We start from the raw sequence: 21269 nt of genomic DNA, 5'->3' as shown, positions 1-21269 counted from the left end.
TCAGCGGGTGGCGGAAGGTTCAGTCTCTGACTCTCCGTGGCCGGTTCTTTCCGGGGCCGTCGATGCGCTCGGCTCCCGAGGGGTCTGCGGTTGCAGCTGGCCTTCTCGCCACGCTTCGCTTGACATGCCAGGAGCTCGTCGCACGCTGGCTGTGAGAACACAGGCAGCCTTTCAGCGTGGGCCCAATGCTCGCTGTCCCGGCTCGGCAGTGTGCTCGGCTCGCGGGAGGGTGTGCGGGCAGCTGGGGCCCGTGAAGGGTGACATTTGTGAGTGGGATGGCGGCAAGCAAGGCCCGGTTTGAATATGGCAAGGCTGTGGGTGCCCGGGGTGGAGCTGGGGCAGAGGGCGACGCGCGGTCCGGCCGCCACGGCCCAAGGAGTCCCCGAGCCCGTGAGACGTGAGCTCCACGGTCATCTTCACGGGCCACCGTCGCTCATCGACTGAGGGGAGGATTTGTCGGGATCACCCGTTCATTCAGAACGTCCTTCCACGTGTCAGGTACCACGCGGAACCGAGAGAGGTGGCTCGCAGGCCGTGGGTGAGGGAGACCGCACGTCAGTTCGCGCGGTGCGAAGGGCTTCGAAGGCAATCCCGGGGAAGTGTTCGCAGAAGAGCGGGACACGCGTGAACGGAAGGCCGTGCCCTCCCGGGAGAGGTCCTGCCTAACTTGAGGTGGCACCAGCCCGTACAGATGCGGGGATGCAGGGGCGGGGGGCGTCAGAGCACTCCTGCTGGGACGGGCGCACTGTAGGGACACCAGGGGCCGGGGAGCAGCACGCCGGGAGGGGAGCACTGTGAGATGAGCCTTGGGAGGGGTGCAGGTCTTGGAAGGCCATGGAAAAGAGTCGGGTGTTGATCCAAGAGCCGTGAGGAAGCACCAAAGGATGTCGCTACGGTCCTGTCCATCCTCCTTGAGGAGAGGGCGAGAGAGGGTGAGGGTGAGGGCAGGGGCTGCCGCTGGAGTCGAGTGCGTGGGCTCAGGTCCCAGGCTGCAGGCGGGGCTCGCGGGACGCTCTGATGGCCTCCGTGTCGGGGGCTGAGGTGGTCACCGGGGTTCTGGCCAGAGGGATGGGGTGTGGTGGGCAGAACAGTGGTCCCCAAAGGTGTGCACGTCCTCCTCCCTGGAACCAGGAACCTGGAACCAGGTCGCACGGCAGAGGAGAGTGAAGGGTGCACATCAGCTGACCCAGAGACCGCAGATTCTTCTGGATGACCTGGCGGATCCAGTGGGATGCAGTGAGCTCTTCAAAGTGCTCAGGGTCAGCAGGAGATGAACTCTGGTCTGCGGTCGCTGGCTCTGAAAACGGAGGAAGGGGCCACGAGCTCGGGGGGTGTGGTGGCCCCTGGAAGCTGGAGCATCCTTCTCCTGACAGCCAGCAGGAGCCCCAGACCTCCAGCCGCAAGAAACTGCATTCTGCCAACAACCCGAATGAGCAGGGAGTAGATTCTCCTCAGAGCATCCAGAAATGAACGCAGTGGCCAGCACCTAGACGTTAGCCTGGTGAGACCCGCCTGGGACTGCTGACTGCCGGACTTTAAGATAATAATCGTGTGTGTTTAAGCCGCTGTTTGTGCGAGTTTGTTACGGCGGCCACGAGGGCCCCTAAGCGGGGAGCGGGAGGATCAGAGAAGTGTGCTGGGGGGATGCCGGTGGGAAGGGCTGTAGGTAGCCCTCTGCACCTGCCCCTGCAGTCCTGCCCTTGAGTGTGGACGGGGTAATAACTCCACCAGTCTTCGAGGGTGGGCTGGCCCCTCTCTGGCAACTTCTGCAGAGTGCGCTTAGTGTCAAGGGGCTGGAACGAAGCTGGGACGGCCCTCCCTGCGTCTTGTGTGCTCTTGGGTCCGAGACTTGGCTGGAGGCCCTGCCTCTTTTCCCAGAAGCTCTGAGCTGCTGCCTTGACCGACTCTTGCTTGTGTTTTTATTTTTCTTCGTTTATTTAAAGAAAAAAATATTTTTTTTGATGTTTATTTTTGAGAGACAGTGAGAGTGAGAGACAGACAGAGCACGAGCAGGGGAGGGGCAGAGAGAGAAGGAGACACAGAATCCGAAGCAGGCTCCAGGCTCTGAGCCGTCAGCACAGAGCCCGACGTGGGGCTCGAGCCCACAAGCCGTGAGATCGTGACCTGAGCTGAAGTCGGACGCACAACCGACTGAGCCACCCAGACGCCCTGTTCATTTATTTTTTAATGTTTCATTTATTTTTTGAGAGAGAGGGAGTGCAAGCAGAAGAGGGGCAGAGAGAGGGGGACAGAGGATCTGAAGAAGGTTTGATGCTGAGAGGGTGACAGCAAGGAGCCCGATGTGGGGGTCGAACTCACAAACCGTGAGATCATGACTTGAGCTGAAGTCAGATGCTCAACCGACTGAGCCACCCAGACGTCCCTCTCTTGTTTTTAGAAACCTGTTTATTTCCTTGTTTGCATTTTTGTTTTTGTTTTCAGCGTTTATTTATTTTGAGAAAGAGAGTGTGTGTGTGCGCACAGGAGGGGCAGAGAGAGAGGGAGAGAGAGACTCCCAAGCAGGCTCCACGCTGTCAGCGCAGAGCCCGACGCGGGGCTCAGACCTACAAACCCTGAGCTCATGACCCGAGCCAGAGTCAAGAGTGGGACGCTCAACCGTCTGAGCCACCCAGGCTTCCCATCCTTGCTTGTATCCTTGACGTGGCCGTTTGGACCGCGGGCCTGTTTATTCCTCTTTTTCTGTGTTGCAAGGAGTGGGGCAGTCCGCCCCGGTAGGGATTCTGTCCCGTGGGCGTGGGTCTCTCTGGTCTCTTCCAGTGCAGGGTCCTGTGCACAAGTGGGTGGGTTTTTGCTGTGTACCCGGTTCGTTTTGCTTGTGTCTTAGCAGTCCTCTGTCGTGTTAGTTTGTCTGGAAACGTTTTGAAAAATAAATTTGATGTGAATACATATTTGTCTACTGCAGCGAATCTAGACTCTTATGGGTTAATTTTAAGTGAGGCCAGAAATGATTGAAAAATAAACAAATCCCTGATGATTTTGATTAAAAGTTAAAAAAAAAAAAAATGAGAACAGAGGGAAGTCTCCCATTCCCCGAGTGCCGTGAAGGCGTGGTTGGAGGTCATGGGTGGGAATGGGTAGAAGGGCCCCGGGAGCCCATCTCTCTGGTTAGGCAGTCCACCAGACTGCCCTGGTGTGGCCCTGCCCTGCGTGTGGTGCAGATGAGGGCGGTGGTGCCGTGACCCGGGCAGTGAGCAACACCTGGCCCCCCTGCCCCGTCCTCTCCGGCAGCCCTGTCTGGTGACCGCTCCTCAGACACGCACGGCGTCAGTCTGGCCCTGCAGGCCCTTCGGGGCACAGCGTGGGTCCCGCTCAGGGCTGGGCCGCACACGGGACCCTGCAGACCTGCGGGTGGGGGGAGGCCCCGCGCCCGGCCCCAGGAGCGTGGACGGATGTCCCAGGGCAGGGTTTCGTGCTGCACCCCGGATGGGTGGCGTGGGCCTCGTCGTGACCGCGGCGCTCTGACGACGCAGCCCGCCTTCGGGCCTCCGCACCCGGGGGATTACGGACCGGGAGCTGACCGCCACTGCCGCCTCCGGGCCCTGCCCTCCCCGGCTCTCTGGGGACCTGGTGCCCGCGCTGGGACTCACACGGCTCGGGGCTCTGCGGGAGGGGACAGCAGACGAGATGTGGCGAGGTCAGGAGGCCCGGAGGGAACGGGGCAGCCTGGGTTCTTCCCATTTGTGGGACTTTCATTCTGAGTGCCCCGGTCTTTCTGTTCCCCTGTTCTGACATGCCGTTCCCTCTTCTCTGGGGGTTAGCGTGGAAATTCCGGGGTGCGTGCTGAGGGCTGTCAGCGAACCCAGCTGGTCCGAATGGCGTGCTGTCTTCCTGCAGGTGTGGCGCCTGCACGGCTGGGGAGCAAGCATGCCAGGCACCGAGCCAGCCCTGCCCGCGTTGGCCTCTCCGCGTGGACAGCGGTGCTGAGGGTGGGTCTGTCCCAGGCCCGTGGCTCTGGGCGCGTCGTTCAGGGCAGAGCCCTTTCTGCTTTCACGGCTCCAGACGTTTCTGGGCTCCCGACCGCATCAGCTTTGTTCCCCAGGGCGCCTCCCAGGCTGTTCTTGCGCGTCCTGGGTGCGTCCTGGCCCTCGGGTGCGCCCGCCGCCCCCGCTAGCCTGGCCGTCGTCCGCTGGGGCCGGACCGTCTGGACACAGTTCTTCAGTGTGCCGCGTGGCGGCTCTCCCTTGTTCCTGCCTACGCCCGCTGCCGTTTTGAAACGGCCCTTCTTTCAGTGAACGTTTGTGCTGAACCAAAATACAGAATACGGCTTGCTGTCTCTAAGGCTGACGCCCGGAGGAGACGGGCGGCGTTTAGTTCCTGCCTTCCGCACGGGCTCCTCGGCCAGGGGGACTGGGATCGTCAGAGGGCATCCGGCGTGACGTGCGTGGAGAGGCAGGGCGGAGGACGGGGTCTTGGAAAGGGGATGGGTCCCTCGGCGCCACTGTGGGCCTCGGAGGCAGGACGCAGCATCGAGGGTGCCGGTGCGCCCGCTTCTCTTGTTTTCTCGTGAGCCTGTTGGCAGGTGGGGAGGCCGCCCGTCGGCGGGGCCGTCCCTGGTGCTGCTGGGGTGGGGGCCTGGCGCCACCTCCCCTGTTCGGAGAATAGGCTGCCTCCGTGGACCGCAGCCGCCCGTCACTCTTCAGCCTGGCTGCCGTGGTGTGGAGCAGCCGGTGACGGCTCGGTGGCTGTGTGCCGCGTGTTGTTTGCTCTTTAGAATTGCGCCCTCTCTCGGATTAGTTTTCGGTCCCCAAACCAGTCACTAGAGCCGTCGTGGCGTTTTAGGTCTCGGCCAGATGTGACTCCGTGAACCGCCCTGATGTTCGGCGGCCGTGGCAGGGTCGGTCGGGCCCGGGGGGGTGCGCGAGCGGGTCAGCGGGCGCTGCCTGCTGGTGTCCCGTGCCGAGGGAATGTGCCCTCCTCTGTGGAGCCTAGCGACTTGGTCAGATTTGCAATGCCTCATCGTTCGGGCATTTGTGCGATGAAGAAGCACGAAATGTCGCAGGCGGTTTGGGGATGCCTTCTGTGTGCCCACCAGACCCTGCAGCTGCGAGGCCGGCGTTTGCCGGGGGGGCCGGACCCCAGCCCGGAGCCCGTGGGGTGCGGTGTGATTCCCGCAGCAGCGTGGGCACGGGAGGCACCTGCTGCTGGAGGGTGGGGGTGGCCTCAAGCTGGACCTTGAGGGACCGTCACTTCCTTTAGTCCCTTACCAGGTTGTGCGGGTGCTCTGTAGTCCCGGCCCCGGGGCCAGCCTTCTTGGCAGTGAGGGGGCCCGAATGAGGGCCCGGGTGAGGGAAAGGCGGACAAGAGCACTCCCGGCGGGCACCTGACGGACGGGGGCGGACGACCGGACAGAGAGCGCTGGAGGCCAGCACTGTGACGGGGGTACGCTGGCCCCAGCCGGGGGTGGCCATGTGGGGAGGTGCCGGAGGGGGGCAGAGAAGGTTCCGGTTGTTCCCCCAGGGCAACTGGAAGACCTGGCAGACTTTAAGCTGGGGAGCGAAGTGGACCTCTGACTGGCAGAGCCGAGGCTGGCTGGGGGCAGCTGTAGCTCTCTCTCGGGACAGTGACAGAGGGGAGAGTGTTTCAGGGTCTAGGGGGACGTGGAGACAGTCTGAATGCGGGTGGCCTGCTTGAGGGAGGAGGTGAGGGTGGCCCTCGGATCCTGGGATAGCTGTTGGTGGAGAGTGAGTCGCGGAAGGAGTTGGTGACCTGGTCCGGAGAAGAAACGGAGCCCTGATCCAGGGTGTCCTCCACGTCCCAGGGAGGGCGTGAGGGGTTGCAGGAGGCAGGGGCGCGTGTGCGCGTTCCTGCCTGGTTGGCGCTGGGTGTCCAGGGCTGGACACTGAGAAGTGGGCGTGAGGTGTGGCCGTCGGGGCACAGCTGCGCTTTGTGGTGGACCCGCTGATGTGACGTGGGGAGTGTGTGGCCGGGTGGGCGGTGGTGCCCAGAGGCAGCGGTTTGAGAACCCTTCGCCTGCGGGTGGGCAGGCAGTGTCGGGAGAGGGCATGGTTTCCGGTCCAGTGGGAGGAAGGCAGGACTGGGGAGTGGAGGTCAGGGACGCGCAGAGGAGTCCGGACAGGCTGGCAGGAAAGGGCGTGCGGTGTCGTGGGGGGTGGAGAGAGCAAGGTGGAGGCCAGGTGAGGGCGGGATTGAGGGGAGCAGCCGCGAGGGGAGGGCCGGGAAACGGGGCTCAGTGGGGGCTGCCACACTGCCCTGTCCTGCTGACCCCAGAGCCTTCTCTGTCCTTCTTCCTATTTCTGATAAATGCATGCTGCTTTTGCTTCGGTGGAGGGATGGTATTGGCTCCGGGCGTGCGACACAATGATTTGACACCGGTGTGTGTGTGCGTGTTGTGAACCCATCCCCACGGTCTGTCCTTAACGTTGGTCACCACGCATGGCGACAGATTGTTTTTCTTGCGATGAGAGCTTTTAAGATTTACTCTCTTGGCAGACTCTTAAAAACTGCGAATAAACTGAGGGTTAATGGGGGCGGGAGGGAGGGGAGGGGGGGTGATGGGCACTGAGGAGGGCACCTGTTGGGATGAGCACTGGGTGTTGTATGGAAACCAATCTGACAATACATTTCACATTAAAAAAAAAAGATTTACTCTCTTAGCAACTTTCGATTATGCGACACGGTGTTATTAACTACAGTCCCCGTGCTGCACGGCATGTCCCCAGGACTTACTGATCTTGTCACCAGGAGATGGAACCTTCTGCCCACCTTCCCCCCTTTTCCCCCGCCCCCCCCCCCGGCCCCGCATATCTGACAGCCACCAGCCTGTTCTCTGTACCCATGTGTTCGCATACCGCTTTTCTCTTGTGAAGGAAAATTTTATTGTAAACATGCTCATTTCCAAGATCTGTTTCAAGAGATGTCCACGAAACAGCTTGCTGATTGGCTCAGTAATTGCCCAAGTCCCTGCTGGGTTTTGGGGGCCACAGGGAGCTTGACAGGAGACAAGTCTCTGTCCCTTTCTCAGGGGACAGAGTGGAGTGGGGTGGCATGGTCGTTGGTGGTGGGACAGCACAGGAGATGCTCTGGTCTGGGTCCGTGGGGCCGCGTGTTCTGCCGTTCCCTCCACGGGACGGAGGGTTTCAGATTGTGCTGCGGGGGCGGAGGGACATTGTTGCTGCTGTGTTAATGGTGCTTCCTACATTTTCCTCGGAAGCCCTCTAAAGTTAATATCCTTGGAAAACTTACTTCTTCTGAATATTTTATAAACCTGGGGAGCATCACTGTGTGTTAGGATGAGTCTGATGGTAAATCAGTTGCTAATTTAGTTCGTATTTCAGAAAGCTGCTGGTGAGCGCAGTGGGGGCACTGAGCCACGAGCGGGGGGCCGGCGGCCTGACCTGCCTGTTGACTTTACACGTCTGCGTCCCAGGAAGCATTTTGCCCTAAATGCAGTCATAGGATTTGTCGTTCACTTTCTGACGCTTAGGACATTTCTTTCCTCTCATGCTTCACTGGCTTGGCCATTTTCACCCACTGCTTTTTAAATTTTTTAAAATATATATATATATATTTTTTTTTTAATTTTTTTTTTTTTCAACGTTTATTTATTTTTGGGACAGAGAGAGACAGAGCATGAACGGGGGAGGGGCAGAGAGAGAGGGAGACACAGAATCGGAAACAGGCTCCAGGCTCTGAGCCATCAGCCCAGAGCCCGACGCAGGGCTCGAACTCACGGACCGCGAGATCGTGACCTGATTGAAGTCGGACACTCAACTGACTGCGCCACCCAGGCGCCCCTAAAATATATTTTTAATGTTTGTTTATTTTTGAGAGAGAGAGAGTGCGCGAGAGAGAGAGAGTGAGCATGAACGGGGCAGGGGCAGAGAGAGAGGGAGAGAGGGAGAGAGAGAGAATCCCAAGCAGGCTCCCCGCTGACAGGACAGAGCCCGACACGGGACTCAAACTCACGAACTACGAGATCATGACCTGAGCCGAAGTCCGATGCTTCACCGACTGAGCCACGCAGGCGCCCCTCACCCACTGCTGTTTAACCTTTCATTGAGAAAATGCCGTTCTGGCCCTGTTCTGTCTGTTTGGTTTCACAGCCGAGGCCTTGGTGTAGGGGGTCCACATTAAACCAGAAAGCTGTTTGCCAGGAAGCGCAGGAGAATCACCTTTTTGTCAAAACCTGGAGGCCTCGCGCCATTCCTCCTTCCTCCCTGACTTCTGCCCTGGGACTTTGGGCTCGTTTCCCCCTTACCTGTGTTCTAGCAATTGTCTGCCATCGAGGCAGGAACAGGCGCGGGCTGTCACTGGCTCCCTGGCATCTTTCTAGCACCAGTGTTGGGCCGGACAGTGTTTGCTGAGTGGCTCGAGTGAAGCGTGCTCCCGACGTGAAGACCAGGCCCGAGCACCTGGCTGTCCACAAGCGGGCCCCGGACCGCCCTCGATTCTGGTTTTTATTAAACTTTCCCTGAACCGCGTGGTAAAGGCGGAGAGGCTGAGTCCTGAGGAGCCTGCACTGATGTCAGGGGCCCCGTCCCTTCTCTGGGCCTCCCCCTTCTGACCAGTGTCCCCAGCCTGCCCTCACCTGTGACCGCCCCCGACGAGAGGCGCCCCTCGCTGCCAGCTCCTGCCTGCGGTGAACCTCGGCTTCACCCCGTCTTCCTCGCCTGCCTTCCCCTGCCTGGTGGCTTCCAGTGGTGGCTTCCGTGCCTCATGCAGGAGGCTGTGTTGGGAACTGGGGGGCTGTTGGGGGGAGTCCCCTTCGGGCCGCCCTCCCCGGCATCTCTCCACCCGTGTCTGGGCCGTCTCTCTCACCTGGGTGGGAGCCTCGGTCAGGCCACAGGGCTGGACTCCGTGACGCTACGTTCGTTCTGTTTTTCCATTTGAGCATCCTTCCTGGCCGCTGGGTTCTGTGGTCATCGGGATTCATGCCCATCCGCCCAGAAAATACAGCTGTGGCTCCTGCTGTTGTCTGCTGGTCACAGGTCCACCCTTCTTAAGTCTCACTGTCTTAGTCTGGGGGTGACGCATGGTGTCATTTTCCCCCGAAGCTGTGGCAACGTTTGGTTCTGTGGTGGTAGCCTTGCGAGCCTGTGTTGTTTGGGCCTGTTCGGAGGTCTGTGGGTGACGCTGTAGGCCGGGGGCCCGTGCGGGATCAGGCCTCCCCCGCGGCACAGCCACCTTCCTGGACATCCGGTCCGGGTCCTCCTGCCCCCCTCCCTCCATGTGGCATCTCCACGGAGATCTCATCGGCACGTCCTGTATTTCCCCCGCTTAAAGTGCACAACGCAGTGTTTTTCGTCTGTTTACGGAGTACGGCCACTGCCGCCGTGAACTTGAGAGTGTGAGCTGCACGCGCGGGAGCCCCTCGCTCACTAGCATTGACACCCCCTCCCTCCCCCCCCCAGCCCCTGGCAGCCATGGGCTACTTGTTTCTATAGATGTGCTTCTTCTGGACGTTTCTTGCGTTTGGAATCACGTGAGGTGTGGCCCTCTGTGACTGGCCTCCTTCACGGAGCGCGTTTTTGGGGCCCGTCCACGTTGGAGTGTGTGCGTGTGTCCGCGCTACATGCCTTTTGGTCACTTGATGGTGCCCCATCGTGTGGGGGCGGCCCGCGTGAGCCCGGCGCTTGCCCGCTGACGGGCATTTGGAGTGCTTCTGCGTTCTGGCTGCCACCAAGAGGACAGTCACAAACAGTACTTCCTTTGTGCCCACGGACGTTTTCATTTCTCTGGGCTGCATTCCTCGGAGCGGAAACACAGGGTCACGCGGCAACTGACCTTGGAGGACCCCGGGCCTGTCCTCAGAGCGGCCGCCCCACTGTGTCCTCTCGGCAGCGCAGGAGGTTCAGAGCCTTCCCGTTCTTGCCAACGCTTGTGTCCCCTTCCTAATTTTTGCCAGCCTTCTGGGGTGACACGGTCTCCCACTGTGGTTTCGGTTTGCGTTTCTCTGACGACTAAAGCTGTGGTGCTTTCTTTTGAAAGGCTTCTGTGCATCGTGCAACCAGAACAGGGGTGGCCGGGTGGGCCCGGGGCTGGCCAGGAACGCGTCCCTGGGGAGCGCTCCGCCTTCTGGCCCTCTGGGTGGCAGAGACGGAGCTCCTGGCAGCCTCGCGGGGAGCACGCCAGGCCCGCCATCCGGTGTGAGGAATAAGCTGTTACACGTATAGAGTTGAAGCCACTGGATTCTGTCCCTGGACCCAGCTCCTCTCTCCACTCACCCCTACCCACTGTCACTATTCTGAATTTGTTTTCCTTGCGTGCAGTAGGAGTTTTGACCACTCGTACACGTATCCAAAATGAGTTTCATTTTCCGTTTTTAAAACTCTGTATAATCGGGGCGCTTGGGTGGCTCAGTCGGGTAAGCGTCCGACTCCAGCTCAGGTCATGATCTCGTGGTTTGTGAGTTGAGACCCCGCGTCGGGCTCTGTGCCGACAGCTCGGAGCCTGGAGCCCTCTCTGCCCCTTTTCTGCTTGAGCTCTGTCTCTCTGTCTCTCTCAAAGAGAGGTAAACATTAAAAAAACACGTTCTGTAAATGATGTCATACTGTCTCTATTCAAGTTACTCTTCAGTGGTATGTTTATGAAGCTTACCAACCTGATGCTTGTAGTTCTTCCTGTCTGTTGTGGCTAGTACTCCTGTTAAATGTATATGTTCCCGTTTGCTTATTCGTCATTCAGTTGATCATGGACATGTAGGGTTTTTTTAAATTTTTCTTTTCTTTGTAGTATCACCGATGTTGTGGAATCTGTCTCCCATGTCCTTAGGCCAGGGTTTCCCACGGTGTGTACCTGTGAGTGGCATTGTCGTGTGTATCTGCTTTTCCTCAGGAATCACTAGGGTCCTCTCTAAAGCAGCAAATTACTGTAGTGTTTCAGAGCAGTGCAGTTTATTAAAAAGTTTATTGGTTAACATATTTTTTAAAGAACAATTTCATTATGTGAAATGAGGTGGGTATGTTAGCTGCTATTTTTTCTTTTAAAATGGTTTTAGCCGAAGCCTGTTTTTCTTTTTAGCTACGCAAGAGCAGATAAAAATGCAATTTTAATAAGATAAAAAGTGATGCCTTTTAATCTGAGCCTGAACTTTGTTGGAACATTTTCTGCTCACTAAGCACGAGTGGGGTGCCCGTGCAGAATTCAAGTGTGTGCGCTGTCTCGGGAGGGGAGGGGCCCGAGGTGTGCGGTAAAGGGCAGGACTTGGTGGAAACGACGTGCTCGCAGTAGGCCGAGACCACTGCCTGCTGGCTGTGAGCCGTGTGCGCGTGTTGAGACATAGGGAGTGGTTCAGGGGAACAAAGTAGATTGAGGGTACTGGTGGGTGCGGTCTGTGGATCACTCTGTGGCACTCAGGCCTCTGTCATCCACGGCCGGCCTCTTTTTTACATGTTCTTAGGTCTGGGACGAGGGAGCTAGAGCTCAGCAGTTACTGGGTTAGCACTGTGCCGGCTTGTCCTTATTGGACCTAGGACTTGAACCCAGGCCCTTTGATTCTAAGACTGGAGACTGACTGACTTTCTTTCTTTTTTCTTTCTTTCTTTCTTTCTTTCTTTCTTTCTTTCTTTCTTTCTTTCTTCTTTTCTTTTCTTTTTTCTCTTTTCTTTCTTTCTCTTTTCTCATTTCTTTCTTTCTTTCTTTCCTTTTCTTTTCTTTTCTTTTCTTTTCTTTTCTTTCTCTTTTCCTTCCTTCCTTCCTTCCTTCCTTCCTTCCTTCCTTCCTTCCTTCCTTCCTTCCTCCTTCTTTCCTTCCTTCCTTCCTTTCTTTCTTTCTTTCTTTCTTTCTTTCTTTCTTTCTTTCTTTCTTTCTATTTATTTTTGAGAGAGAGAGAGAGGGCAAGCGAGTATGCACCGGAGGGGCAGAGTGGGGGGGAGAGAGAATCCCAAGCAGGCTCCATGCTGGTGTGGGGTTTGATCTCATGAACCGTGAGATCGTGACCTGAGCCGAGATCAAGAGTTGGACGCTTACCAGCCTGAGCCACCCAGGAGCCCCAAAATTGGAGACTTTGTACCAAGGTCAGGGAGGCCTCCAGGATATTTCAGGAAAGGGACCATGACCGTGACAGAGAGGTTGTGTTTAATCCAGGCAGGCTGATAGGTTTCCTTGAAAAGGAGCCCACGGGTTCTGTCAGGGATCAGGGTCAGGAGTTCATTCAGCCTAGTCACAGTGGGGATGGCTCGTCTCTGTTCCATGGTGTCTCGGGTGTCACCGGGAAGGTCCAGCGGCTGGGAGGGAAATCAGAAGAAGGCTGGTCACTCGTGTGTCGCGGTTGATGCTGGCCATCTGCTGGGACCTCACCTCAAGCCGTTGGCTCTGGTGCTTACATGTGGGCTCCCCCTGTGGCAAGTCTGGGCTTCTTCAGAGCATGGCGGCTGGGTTCCGGGAGAGAACCCGAGAGAACCAGCTGGAAGCCGTGTTGCCTTTCAAAAAGATGATATGTTTATTCAGATTCACATATAATGTCGTTCACCAGTTTAAATTCACATGGGACAGGGGCGCCTGGGTGGCTTAGTCGGTTAAGTGTCCGACTTCGGCTCAGGTCATGATCTCGCGGTTCGTGGGTTTGAGCCCCATGTCGGGCTCTGTGCTGACAGCTCGGAACCGGGAGACTGAATCGGATTCTGTGTCTCCCTCTCTCTCTCTCTCTGCCCCTCCCCCACTCATGCGCGTGCGCGCTCTCTCTCTCTCTCTCTCTCTCTCTCTCTGTCCCTCCCTCCCTCTGTCTCTCTCTGTCAAAAATAAACGTTTAAAAAATTAAAAAAAAATTCACATGGGACACCACTCACTCATTTGAAGGGTGAGATTCAGTGGCGTTGCGGCGTATCCAAACACTTCCCGTAACCATCGCCACTGTCAATATCAGAGTGTCTATCGCCTCAAAAAGAAACCCTGTACTCTTTGGCTGTCACCCCAACTGCCCATCCCTCACCCCAAGCAACCACTAACCTGCCTTCTGTCTCCATAGATTTCCATTCTAGACATGTCATATAACTGGGGTCATATAATAGGTGTTTTATACGACTGGCTTCTGGCACTTAGCGTAATATTTTCAACGTTCTTCCTGTAGCGTCAGCACTCGTTTCATAACCGAATGCTATTCCGTCGAACAATGTTCCGGTTCACCACGTGTTTGTTCTCATAGAACATTATAAATGCCAATTCACTTTTTTATCTTTGTAAGTAAGCTTCAAGGTTCTTAAGAGTTTGTAGTGCTGTGTGCTTGTCTTTGCCTGCCTGGGACTCCCCGTAATGCCCGTCACAAGGTGGTAGCTTTCAAATGTTTATTAAATTCTGCCGAAAAATTTTAGGATATAAAAGGGAACGATAAAAAAAATTGTTTTCAGTGTTTATTTATTTTTGAGAGAGAGACGGAGAGACAGCACAAGCAGGAGAGGGGCAGAGAGAGAGAGGGAGACACAGAATCCGAAGCAGGCTCCAGGCTCCGAGCTGTCAGCACAGGGCCCGATGTGGGCTCGAACTCACAGACTGTGAGATCGTGACCTGAGCTGAAGTCGGGCGCCCAACCGATTGAGCCCCCTAGGCGCCCCTTTTAAAAGGGAATATTTTATGTAATTGAAGTGCTGTGCCACAGGCACAGGAGTGGAGGAACGGATGGACGGCTGAAAAAATGACCCAGTATAAATGCCGCATTTTGAAGATGGTGTCCTGAAACCAGTGGTGAAAAAAAAAGGATAGGTTTTTGACAAATTGCATTGGAACAGTTGATTATTTTTTTAAAAAAGTTTTCTTACACAGTATGTAGCAAAATAAAAGAAATTCTAGGTGGCTGAAAACTTAAGGGTAAGAAATGAAACCACAGAAGTGTGGAATGAGGATACGGTGGAATACTTAGCCGGCTCGGTAGGTCTGGTGGCTGAACGTTCCTGTGCTTCCTAATTCCTAAACCCGTGGGAAGCCCTGACCCCCAGAGTGAGGGTGTTAGGAGGCGGGGCCTTTGGGGGGTGAGGAGGTCCTGAGGGTGCAGGTGTCCCCCGCCCACCGTGGTGGGATTAGGGCCTTTATAAAAGACACCCCAGGGACCTCCCCTGCCCCGTGTCCTGCCCCTTCGCCTGTGCCCGCGCGGCCAGCCACCTGCCGGGTGAGGACACGGTGAGGCGGCACCTTCTGCAGCCCTGAAGTGCTTTGATCTTGGACTTCTGGCCTCCAGAACCGTGAGGAATAAATGCCTTTGCTTATAAGCTGCTGCCCCATGTGTGGTGTGTTTGTTAGGGTTGGAATGGGCTGAGACAGTGGGGGTGGGCCTTTGTTTTTTAATCTTAGAGAGAGTGTGTGAGCGAGGAAGAGAGGTCGGGGGCTGGGGGGGAGAGAGAGAGAGAGAGAGAGAAAGAGATTGAGAATCCCAAGCAGGCTCCACACTCGTCATGGAGCCCAACACGGGGCTCGATCCCACGACCCTGGGATCATGACCCGAGCTGAAATCAAGAGTCAGCCTCTCAACCACCTGAGCCCCCCATGCCCCTGGGGTGGGCCTTTTGGGGTATAGTCGTCAGAGCAGAGCCCTGGGTAAAGCATGAAAGTGAGGTTGACTTACCAACATAGACCTTTGAGTTTCCACAAACCAGGCAGACGGATTTGTCACCTTTTCTGTCACTATTCTGTTCTACGTTCTGGCTTTCTCTTGCTGCTGTGACAGACTACCACAAACCCACTGGCTTATAATACCCACGAATTATCTTACGGTTCTGGAGGTCAGAAGTCTGACCTGGGGTTGGTGGGCTAAAAGGAAGGTGTTGGCAGGGCTTTCTGGAGGTTCCAGGGAGAAGGCGTTTCCTTACTCTCTCCAGCTTCTAGAGGCTTCCCATGAGCCTTGGCTCGTGGCCCCCTTTCTCCATCTTCACAGCCAGCAGGGTAGCCTTGATCTGAGCATTCTTCATGGCCTCACTCCCTCTCAGAGGGCGGGAAGGCTTTTAAGGACTCGTGATCGGATCGGGCCCACCTGCCTCGCCCAGGCTACACCCAACATTTATGTGTTTGATTGCGTGTGCAGAGCCCCCTGTGCCGTGTGAGGGGACACATTCACAGGTTCTGGGATGACGATGTCTTTAGGGGCCACTGTTCTGCCAGCCACACTGCCTGGATGACAAGAAACCCTCTGTTTCCAAAAAGGGTTTTAGGGTGCAGTAAGAAGAGGGTGAACACCCCCTTAGAACGACGGACAAAGGGCCCGAGTAGGCGGTTTACTGAATGGAGTAGCACAAGCGAACAAAAGTGTTGCGAAATTGTTTAACCTTCCGAATGACTGAGGGGACACACAGGCAGTGTTGGGAGCACTTTCCTCCCATAAAATCAGCAGTGATGTGGTTGTCCCCCCGGCTGCCGTGTGGACGGTACGCGTCACAGTGGGCAGCGCTTCGGTTACGACGCAATTATGTGGTGGGACAGTGAGGTTAAAGGTGATGCTGTCCAGGGAGGTGGAGCGGGCATGGGTCACCTGGTGCTCATTCTGCTGTTACCACTTTTAAAACCTTTCCAACGTTGGAAGTAATTACAGGTTTACAAGGAGTGGCAGAGAAATTTGTGCCCTTCTCATCATGTTTTTGAATCTGATACAGAGCGTGTATGTTTTTGCACGTATCAAAGGTCAATATAAGGTCACATATAAGGTCAATAAATATAAGGTCAATAAATGCATTTACGTAAATTGAAAGGTAACGATACGGGGAAGGGTCACGGCATGTTGCTCAGTGAAAAAGGTAGGGTTGCATTCTGTCGTTAAAAATGAAAACGAGGGGCGCCTGGGTGGCGCAGTCGGTTAAGCGTCCGACTTCAGCCAGGTCACGATCTCGCGGTCCGTGAGTTCGAGCCCCGCGTCGGGCTCTGGGCTGATGGCTCAGAGCCTGGAGCCTGTTTCCGGTTCTGTGTCTCCCTCTCTCTCTGCCCCTCCCCCGTTCATGCTCTGTCTCTCTCTGTCCCAAAAATAAATGTTGAAAAAAAAAATTAAAAAAAAAAAAAAAAAAAAATGAAAACGTTCTTCTGTGCGTGAAACGCCCCGGCGTCTGCCTTTGTTTTCGCGTGTGTGCACCGCCGACCGGCTGCTGTGTCAGTGTTACTGTGATTGTCTCTTGTGTGCGGACGGTGACAGGAGGTTCCCTGCTAGCGGCTGGAAGAGCGGGCTCTGTTTGTTTCATGTAAGTGGGAGCCCGAGGGGGCCGGACGGGTGGACTGCGCTCTCTCATCTCCCTGTTCGGCCGCGTTTCGGGCTGGTCCCGCATCTCAAGGCTGTTTCTTACCGTGGCACAAAGGCCGAGGAATCTCGAGGCCTCCCGCCTGAGTTCCAGCCAGGAAGAGAGGGAACGGCTGCGGGCCAGGGGCGTGCGCTGTGAAACCAGGAGGGGCTGTGCTACCTCTGACTCACCTGCGCTGGGTCATCTGGCCTTCCTGGCTGGAAGCCCCCCCAGCCCAGGAGGAGGGGGTGTGGGTTGGGCTGCTCAGCTGACCACCCTGCTCGCCTGCCATCTTCCAAGTTTATTCTGATGAGCCGAGGAGTTTTACAATAAGACTATTTTGTCTTTAAAAGACTATGTTTTTTAATTAAAAACATTTTTTTTAATGTTTGTTTTTGAAAGAAAGAGAGCGTGAGCAGGGGAGGGACAGAGAGAGGGGGAGACATAGAATCTGAAGCAGGTCCAGGCTTTGAGCTGTCAGCACAGAGCCCGATGTGGGGCTCGAACTCACAGACCGTGAGATTGTGACCTGGGCTGAAGTCGGATGCTCAACCAACTGAGCCTCCCAGGCGCCCCTAAAAAACTACGTTTATCTTCTCTTTGTAATTCTGCGTTTTGTCTTTAGACAGAGTGGTACCAGGTGAGAATTTCCAGATGGGCATTTGGTCATCAGGGCTAAGTCCTGCCGGTGGCACCCGGCCGGAGAGCAGAGGCTGCCAGAGCTTTGGGAGTAGCCCCCAGCCCTCCGTGGCCTCATCACCGGTGCTGCCTGGGGCCCCGGGCCGAGGCCCATTTGCAGGGTGGGCTGAATGCCCCGTTGTTCGTGCGTGTGGGCTTGTGTGGCACCATTCATCCCTCCCGGACGGGCCCTTGGGACCCGTGGCAGCTGATGGAGAGTTGCTGCCCTCAGGCTCGTATGTGGGTTGCTGGGAACTGGTCCTTTTCCTGAGTCAGTGGTGGGCTCTTGGGGAAGCGGAAGAGAAGCTAATCGGTCTCCCTTCTCTTTTTTAAACAGCATCCAGCATGTGTATGGCGCCCAGCACCCCCCCTTCGACCCACTGTTACATGGCACGTAAGTGAGGCCTGGACTCAGGCTGCTTTAGGCACGCTCTTGGGCGCTGTGGTGACCCTCCGGCTCCCTGGGATTCCTGAGGGGGAGGCGAGCGGTCTTCCCTTCCGCAGACACGTGTCGAGGCCTCGCACGGCCTGTCCTCTGGAGGAAGGCACACTTGGAAGCCCGGCCCGAGGTGGGGGAGCCTGTGCGGGAGAGCCCGGGGCTGGCACCCCCTGAGCTGGTGGGGGAGGGCCTGGCTCACGGCGGTGGGTTTACTTCCTCGCCCTTGGCCGCACTCTGCGCGGTCACCCGGGGCCTGCCGTGCCCCTGGGTCTGGGCTCTGCCCCAGAGGCACGCGGGAGGCATTGTGGCCCCGCAGGACCGCTCTGTCCTTGTTTAAGGACCTTGTGGAAGCTGTGCTCTCTCCAGGTCCGCGTACCAGAGGCCTGTGTTCTGTGGACAGCCCCCCTGGGAGGTTTGCAGGCACCGGCCAGCAGGAGGTTTGGGGAGCAGGTCTGAGTGTCCTTACTGTGCATTGCTGCGTTTGCTCCCAGATTGGTTCCGTACGAGGGCTGAGGCTGCTCAGCGTGACTGGCCCTCGAAAGCCTCTCCTTCCTGCCACTAAATCCTTACAAGTCTTCTTCTGGATGCTTCTTTGGATCGTGTTTGCTTTTACCCTCAGCTTTACCCTCAGCTCAGCTGAAGTGGAACGCTCACGTGTGCGCTGTCCCACCGGGGGGCTCCTTCCTGACGGGATCTGGGGGGGATCCTCTCGGGCCTCCGGGAGGACAAGCAAAGACCTGCCTTTACTTCGCAGCCTGCTCAAGGCCACGCCCAAGGTGCCCACCACACCGGTGAAGGCCAGGAGGACCAGCACCTTCCAGGAGTTTGAGAGCAACACCAGCGATGCCTGGGACGCCAGCGAAGACGACGATGAGCTCCTGGCCATGGCGGCCGAGAGCCTGAACACCGAGGTGGTCATGGAGACAGCCAACCGCGTCCTGCGCAACCACAGCCAGCGGCAGGAGCGCCGCAGGCCGCCCGAGCCTCCCGCGGTGCCGAGCGGTGACCTCCGGCTGGTGAAGTCCGTCAGCGAGAGCCACACGTCCTGTCCTGCAGGTGGGATGGGGGCACCGAGCAGACGGGGTGCGTTTCTGAGAGAGAAGGGGGCGGAGTCCTCTCCCTGTGGGAGATCAGGCGGGTTCTGTTCTGGGTGCGGCGGGAGCTCCCTGAGTGCCCGCGGTAGACTTTTCTTTGCCCTCCCAGCTGAGCGCTTCTCTCCTCCAAGTGCGGGGGCCGGCTTTTGTGGCTGGTCGTGGGAGACATGGCTAGTGCAAGGCCCCGGGGGACCCCGTCTCCCTCCTAAGTGCACCCCGGTTGTTCCGGGGGTGACATTTCCAGCCGAGGGGCCAGGCTGCTTGCACGTTCAGAGCCTGCACGTCTATCGGCAGCTTCCAGCGATCCCCTGTCCCGGGTCAGGTACACGTGGGGGTGGGGCTGGGGTGGGGTCCGGGGTTTGGAGTGGTGAGTTCAGGTTATAAACTGAAGGATGGGATCAGCGTGTGTCTGGTACCCTGTGCCTGGCTCTCCGTGGCCTTTCTCGAGATTGCTGTTGTTACTGTGGTTCTTTTTGTTTTCGGGGGCCTGTGATGTAAGACAGCAGGTATTTGACGAGCTTCTGGGATGGGTCAGGCACCGCTCTCAGGGCTTGGGGGCCCCCAGGGGAGTCCTTGCCCTGGAGCGCGTTCTGGCGCCGGGGGGGGGGGGGGGGGGGGGAGGGGGGGGAGGTGGCGGACACGGACACTGACCTACGCATGATCGGCAAGGAGGCACGGAGTGTGCGGGGAGGTGACAAGAGCCAAAGGTCAAAATAGAGGTGGGGCACGGTCGTGAGAGCAGGCAGGACCCTGGGGCGGAATCACAGGTGAGGCCTCGGGGCGCCTTTCTGAGAAGATGAAGGAGGGAGGCATGGGCACCGGCAGCAGAGGGGCCAGTGCGACCACACCCTCACTGGCTCCCCCTCCCAGGCTTGTCCCCGTATGCTGGTGAGGGCGGCCTCAGGTTTCCCTTCCGGCACACCCGGAGCTGGTGTCCGTACCTGGCCTGTCTTCAGAAACCCTTCCCACAGGTTAACTTTTGAGATGCCACAAGTCTCCTTGGGTGAGAGTGTGGTGAGCAGTTTGCATATTGGAATCTAAACTATTTTTTTCTAAAATAGAGTGAACTTCAAAGTATTTGAGCCTGAACATGAAAGTCCGGGTAGGGCTTCCACAAGTGGGTTGGGACTCCCTGTGACCAGTGGACCGTCCCTGTGCGCCCTCAGCCTGCGTGCATTGACCAGCTCCTGCGTGCACACCACCCCCCCATGCGCACCACCCCCCCATGTGCACTGACCGCCCCCTACATGCTGACCACCCCCTGCGCTGACTGCCCCCCCACTAACCCCCCTGCACTGACCGCCTCTGCACTGACCGCCCCCGCACTGACCACCTCCTGCACTGACCGCCTCCTGCACTGACCGCCCCCTACGTGCTGACCACCCCCTGCACTGACTGCCCCCTGCCTTCTGACCGTCCCCCTGCTCACCCTCAGCCTACGCACCTCTTCCTGTTGGCAGGCACCCCGTGCTCCTCTGCCCTTTGCTGTGCTGATGCGAGCCGTTGAGGCATCTTCTCACGTCTCAGGGGCCTGGGTAGAGCCTCTGTAATACCTGCCGTCCGAGCAGTTGCTGGAGGGGGCCTCAGCACCCCAGAGATGTGGGGCCGGTGTTGGTCAGTGGGGTGGCTGCAGCGAGAATCCCATAGACCAGATGCAGTATGAACAGAGTTCTGGGGGCTGGAAGTCTGAGATCAGGCCGCCAACATGGTTGGATCCGGGCGAAGGCCCTCTTTGGGAGCGGACGGCGGTATCCCCACGTGGGGGGGACCAGAGGGGGAGACCTGCTGTCGCGTGACTCTTACGAGAGCGCTAATGCCACCGTGAGAACCCCAGCCTCCTGACCTCCTCTAAACCCGATCACCTCCCAGAGGCCCTTCTTCCTAACACCATTCCGTCGGGGGGCAGGACTTCAACGTACGAACTTCGGGGTGCAGAGCATTCAGCCTGTGGCCACGTGCACGGTTGGGTCCAGCCAGGGTGGGGGGCCTTGGCGTGGCCGCCTCCTGTAAAAGCCAGGTGGAGGGTGCTCCTGGCGGCTCGTGCTGGGGGAGGGGGCCGATAACTGCAACTGCCCCCTGCCTCCCCCTGCCTGGGAGTGCAACGTCTTTCCTTTGTCTGCTCTGGGTGAGCACCTCCGTGTCACGATAGCAGCCGGCATTCGTGGAGTGTCCGCCATGGGCATGTGGCAAGGCCTGTGGCGGGCCCTCATCATGGGCGGACCCCGGCAGACTCTGCAGCCGCTCTAGGAGTGAGTTTACGGGGGAGGCACGGAGAAGTCACACGGCTTGCCCAGAGTGGCGGTCTGCGTGGTGTGGCACAGGGCTCAGACCCCCGGCGTCTGACTCCAGGGCCTGCTGCCAGCCGCCGGCCTCACTGCCTATGGCGGGGCCTGTCCACCGGCGAGTCCAGCCCCAGGGGACTTTGCTGGTTGTGGCATCTGGGGCAGGGAGTGGCTGCTCCTGGCGTGGAGTGGGCGGAGACCAGGGCTGGCTGCGGCCCCCCCCCCCCCAGCCCCCCGCACCCACGCGCAGTGCCGAGGTGGCCCCTTAGGGAGCTGACCCCCCCGGGGGGCTGGCAGTGGCGGGCAGAACCCCTGGGCCTGTGTTCAGTCCCCTTGGTGGCCCGTTTGTCGTCGGGATGGCTCACTCTGTGTCCGTGCCAAGAGGGACACGTCAGTGCTCGCTCCTGCTCGACCGGGCCCGGCACGGAGGTGTCGACTGGCACCTGGTGGGAGTCTAGTGGGGAGACACGAGGAGGTGAGTCTTTCACCCCCGCGAGCGGGACGGGGCCTCAGAGCGGTGGATGGGACCCAGAAGCACCCAGGTGTAGAAGTGCCAGGTTTGTCTTGTTGAGGAGGGCATATCATGGAGGGTTTCAGAGAGGAGGTGAGA

The 21269-nt window shown here is 57.9% G+C and overlaps 1 protein-coding gene across 6 annotated transcripts in view; it reads left to right on the top strand.

Annotated features, from left to right (window-relative positions):
- The window catches only part of TBC1D22A (TBC1 domain family member 22A), a 327451-nt gene that overhangs the window by 4853 nt on the left and 301329 nt on the right, over positions 1 to 21269 (top strand). For all 6 annotated transcript variants that reach the window (XM_086711972.1, XM_086711971.1, XM_086711970.1 and 3 more), the window contains exons 2-3: positions 17182 to 17238; positions 18038 to 18339. In XM_086711972.1, coding sequence (XP_086568098.1) covers positions 17182 to 17238; positions 18038 to 18339 — 359 coding nt within the window. The remainder of the gene's footprint in view (positions 1 to 17181; positions 17239 to 18037; positions 18340 to 21269) is intronic.

Source organism: Puma concolor, chromosome B4 (assembly GCF_028749965.1).
Source record: "Puma concolor isolate L17-30 chromosome B4, mPumCon1.1.hap2, whole genome shotgun sequence".
NCBI lineage: Eukaryota > Metazoa > Chordata > Mammalia > Carnivora > Felidae > Puma > Puma concolor.
Note: the sequence above shows the minus strand (reverse complement) of the source record. Positions and strands in the feature narration are given on the sequence as shown.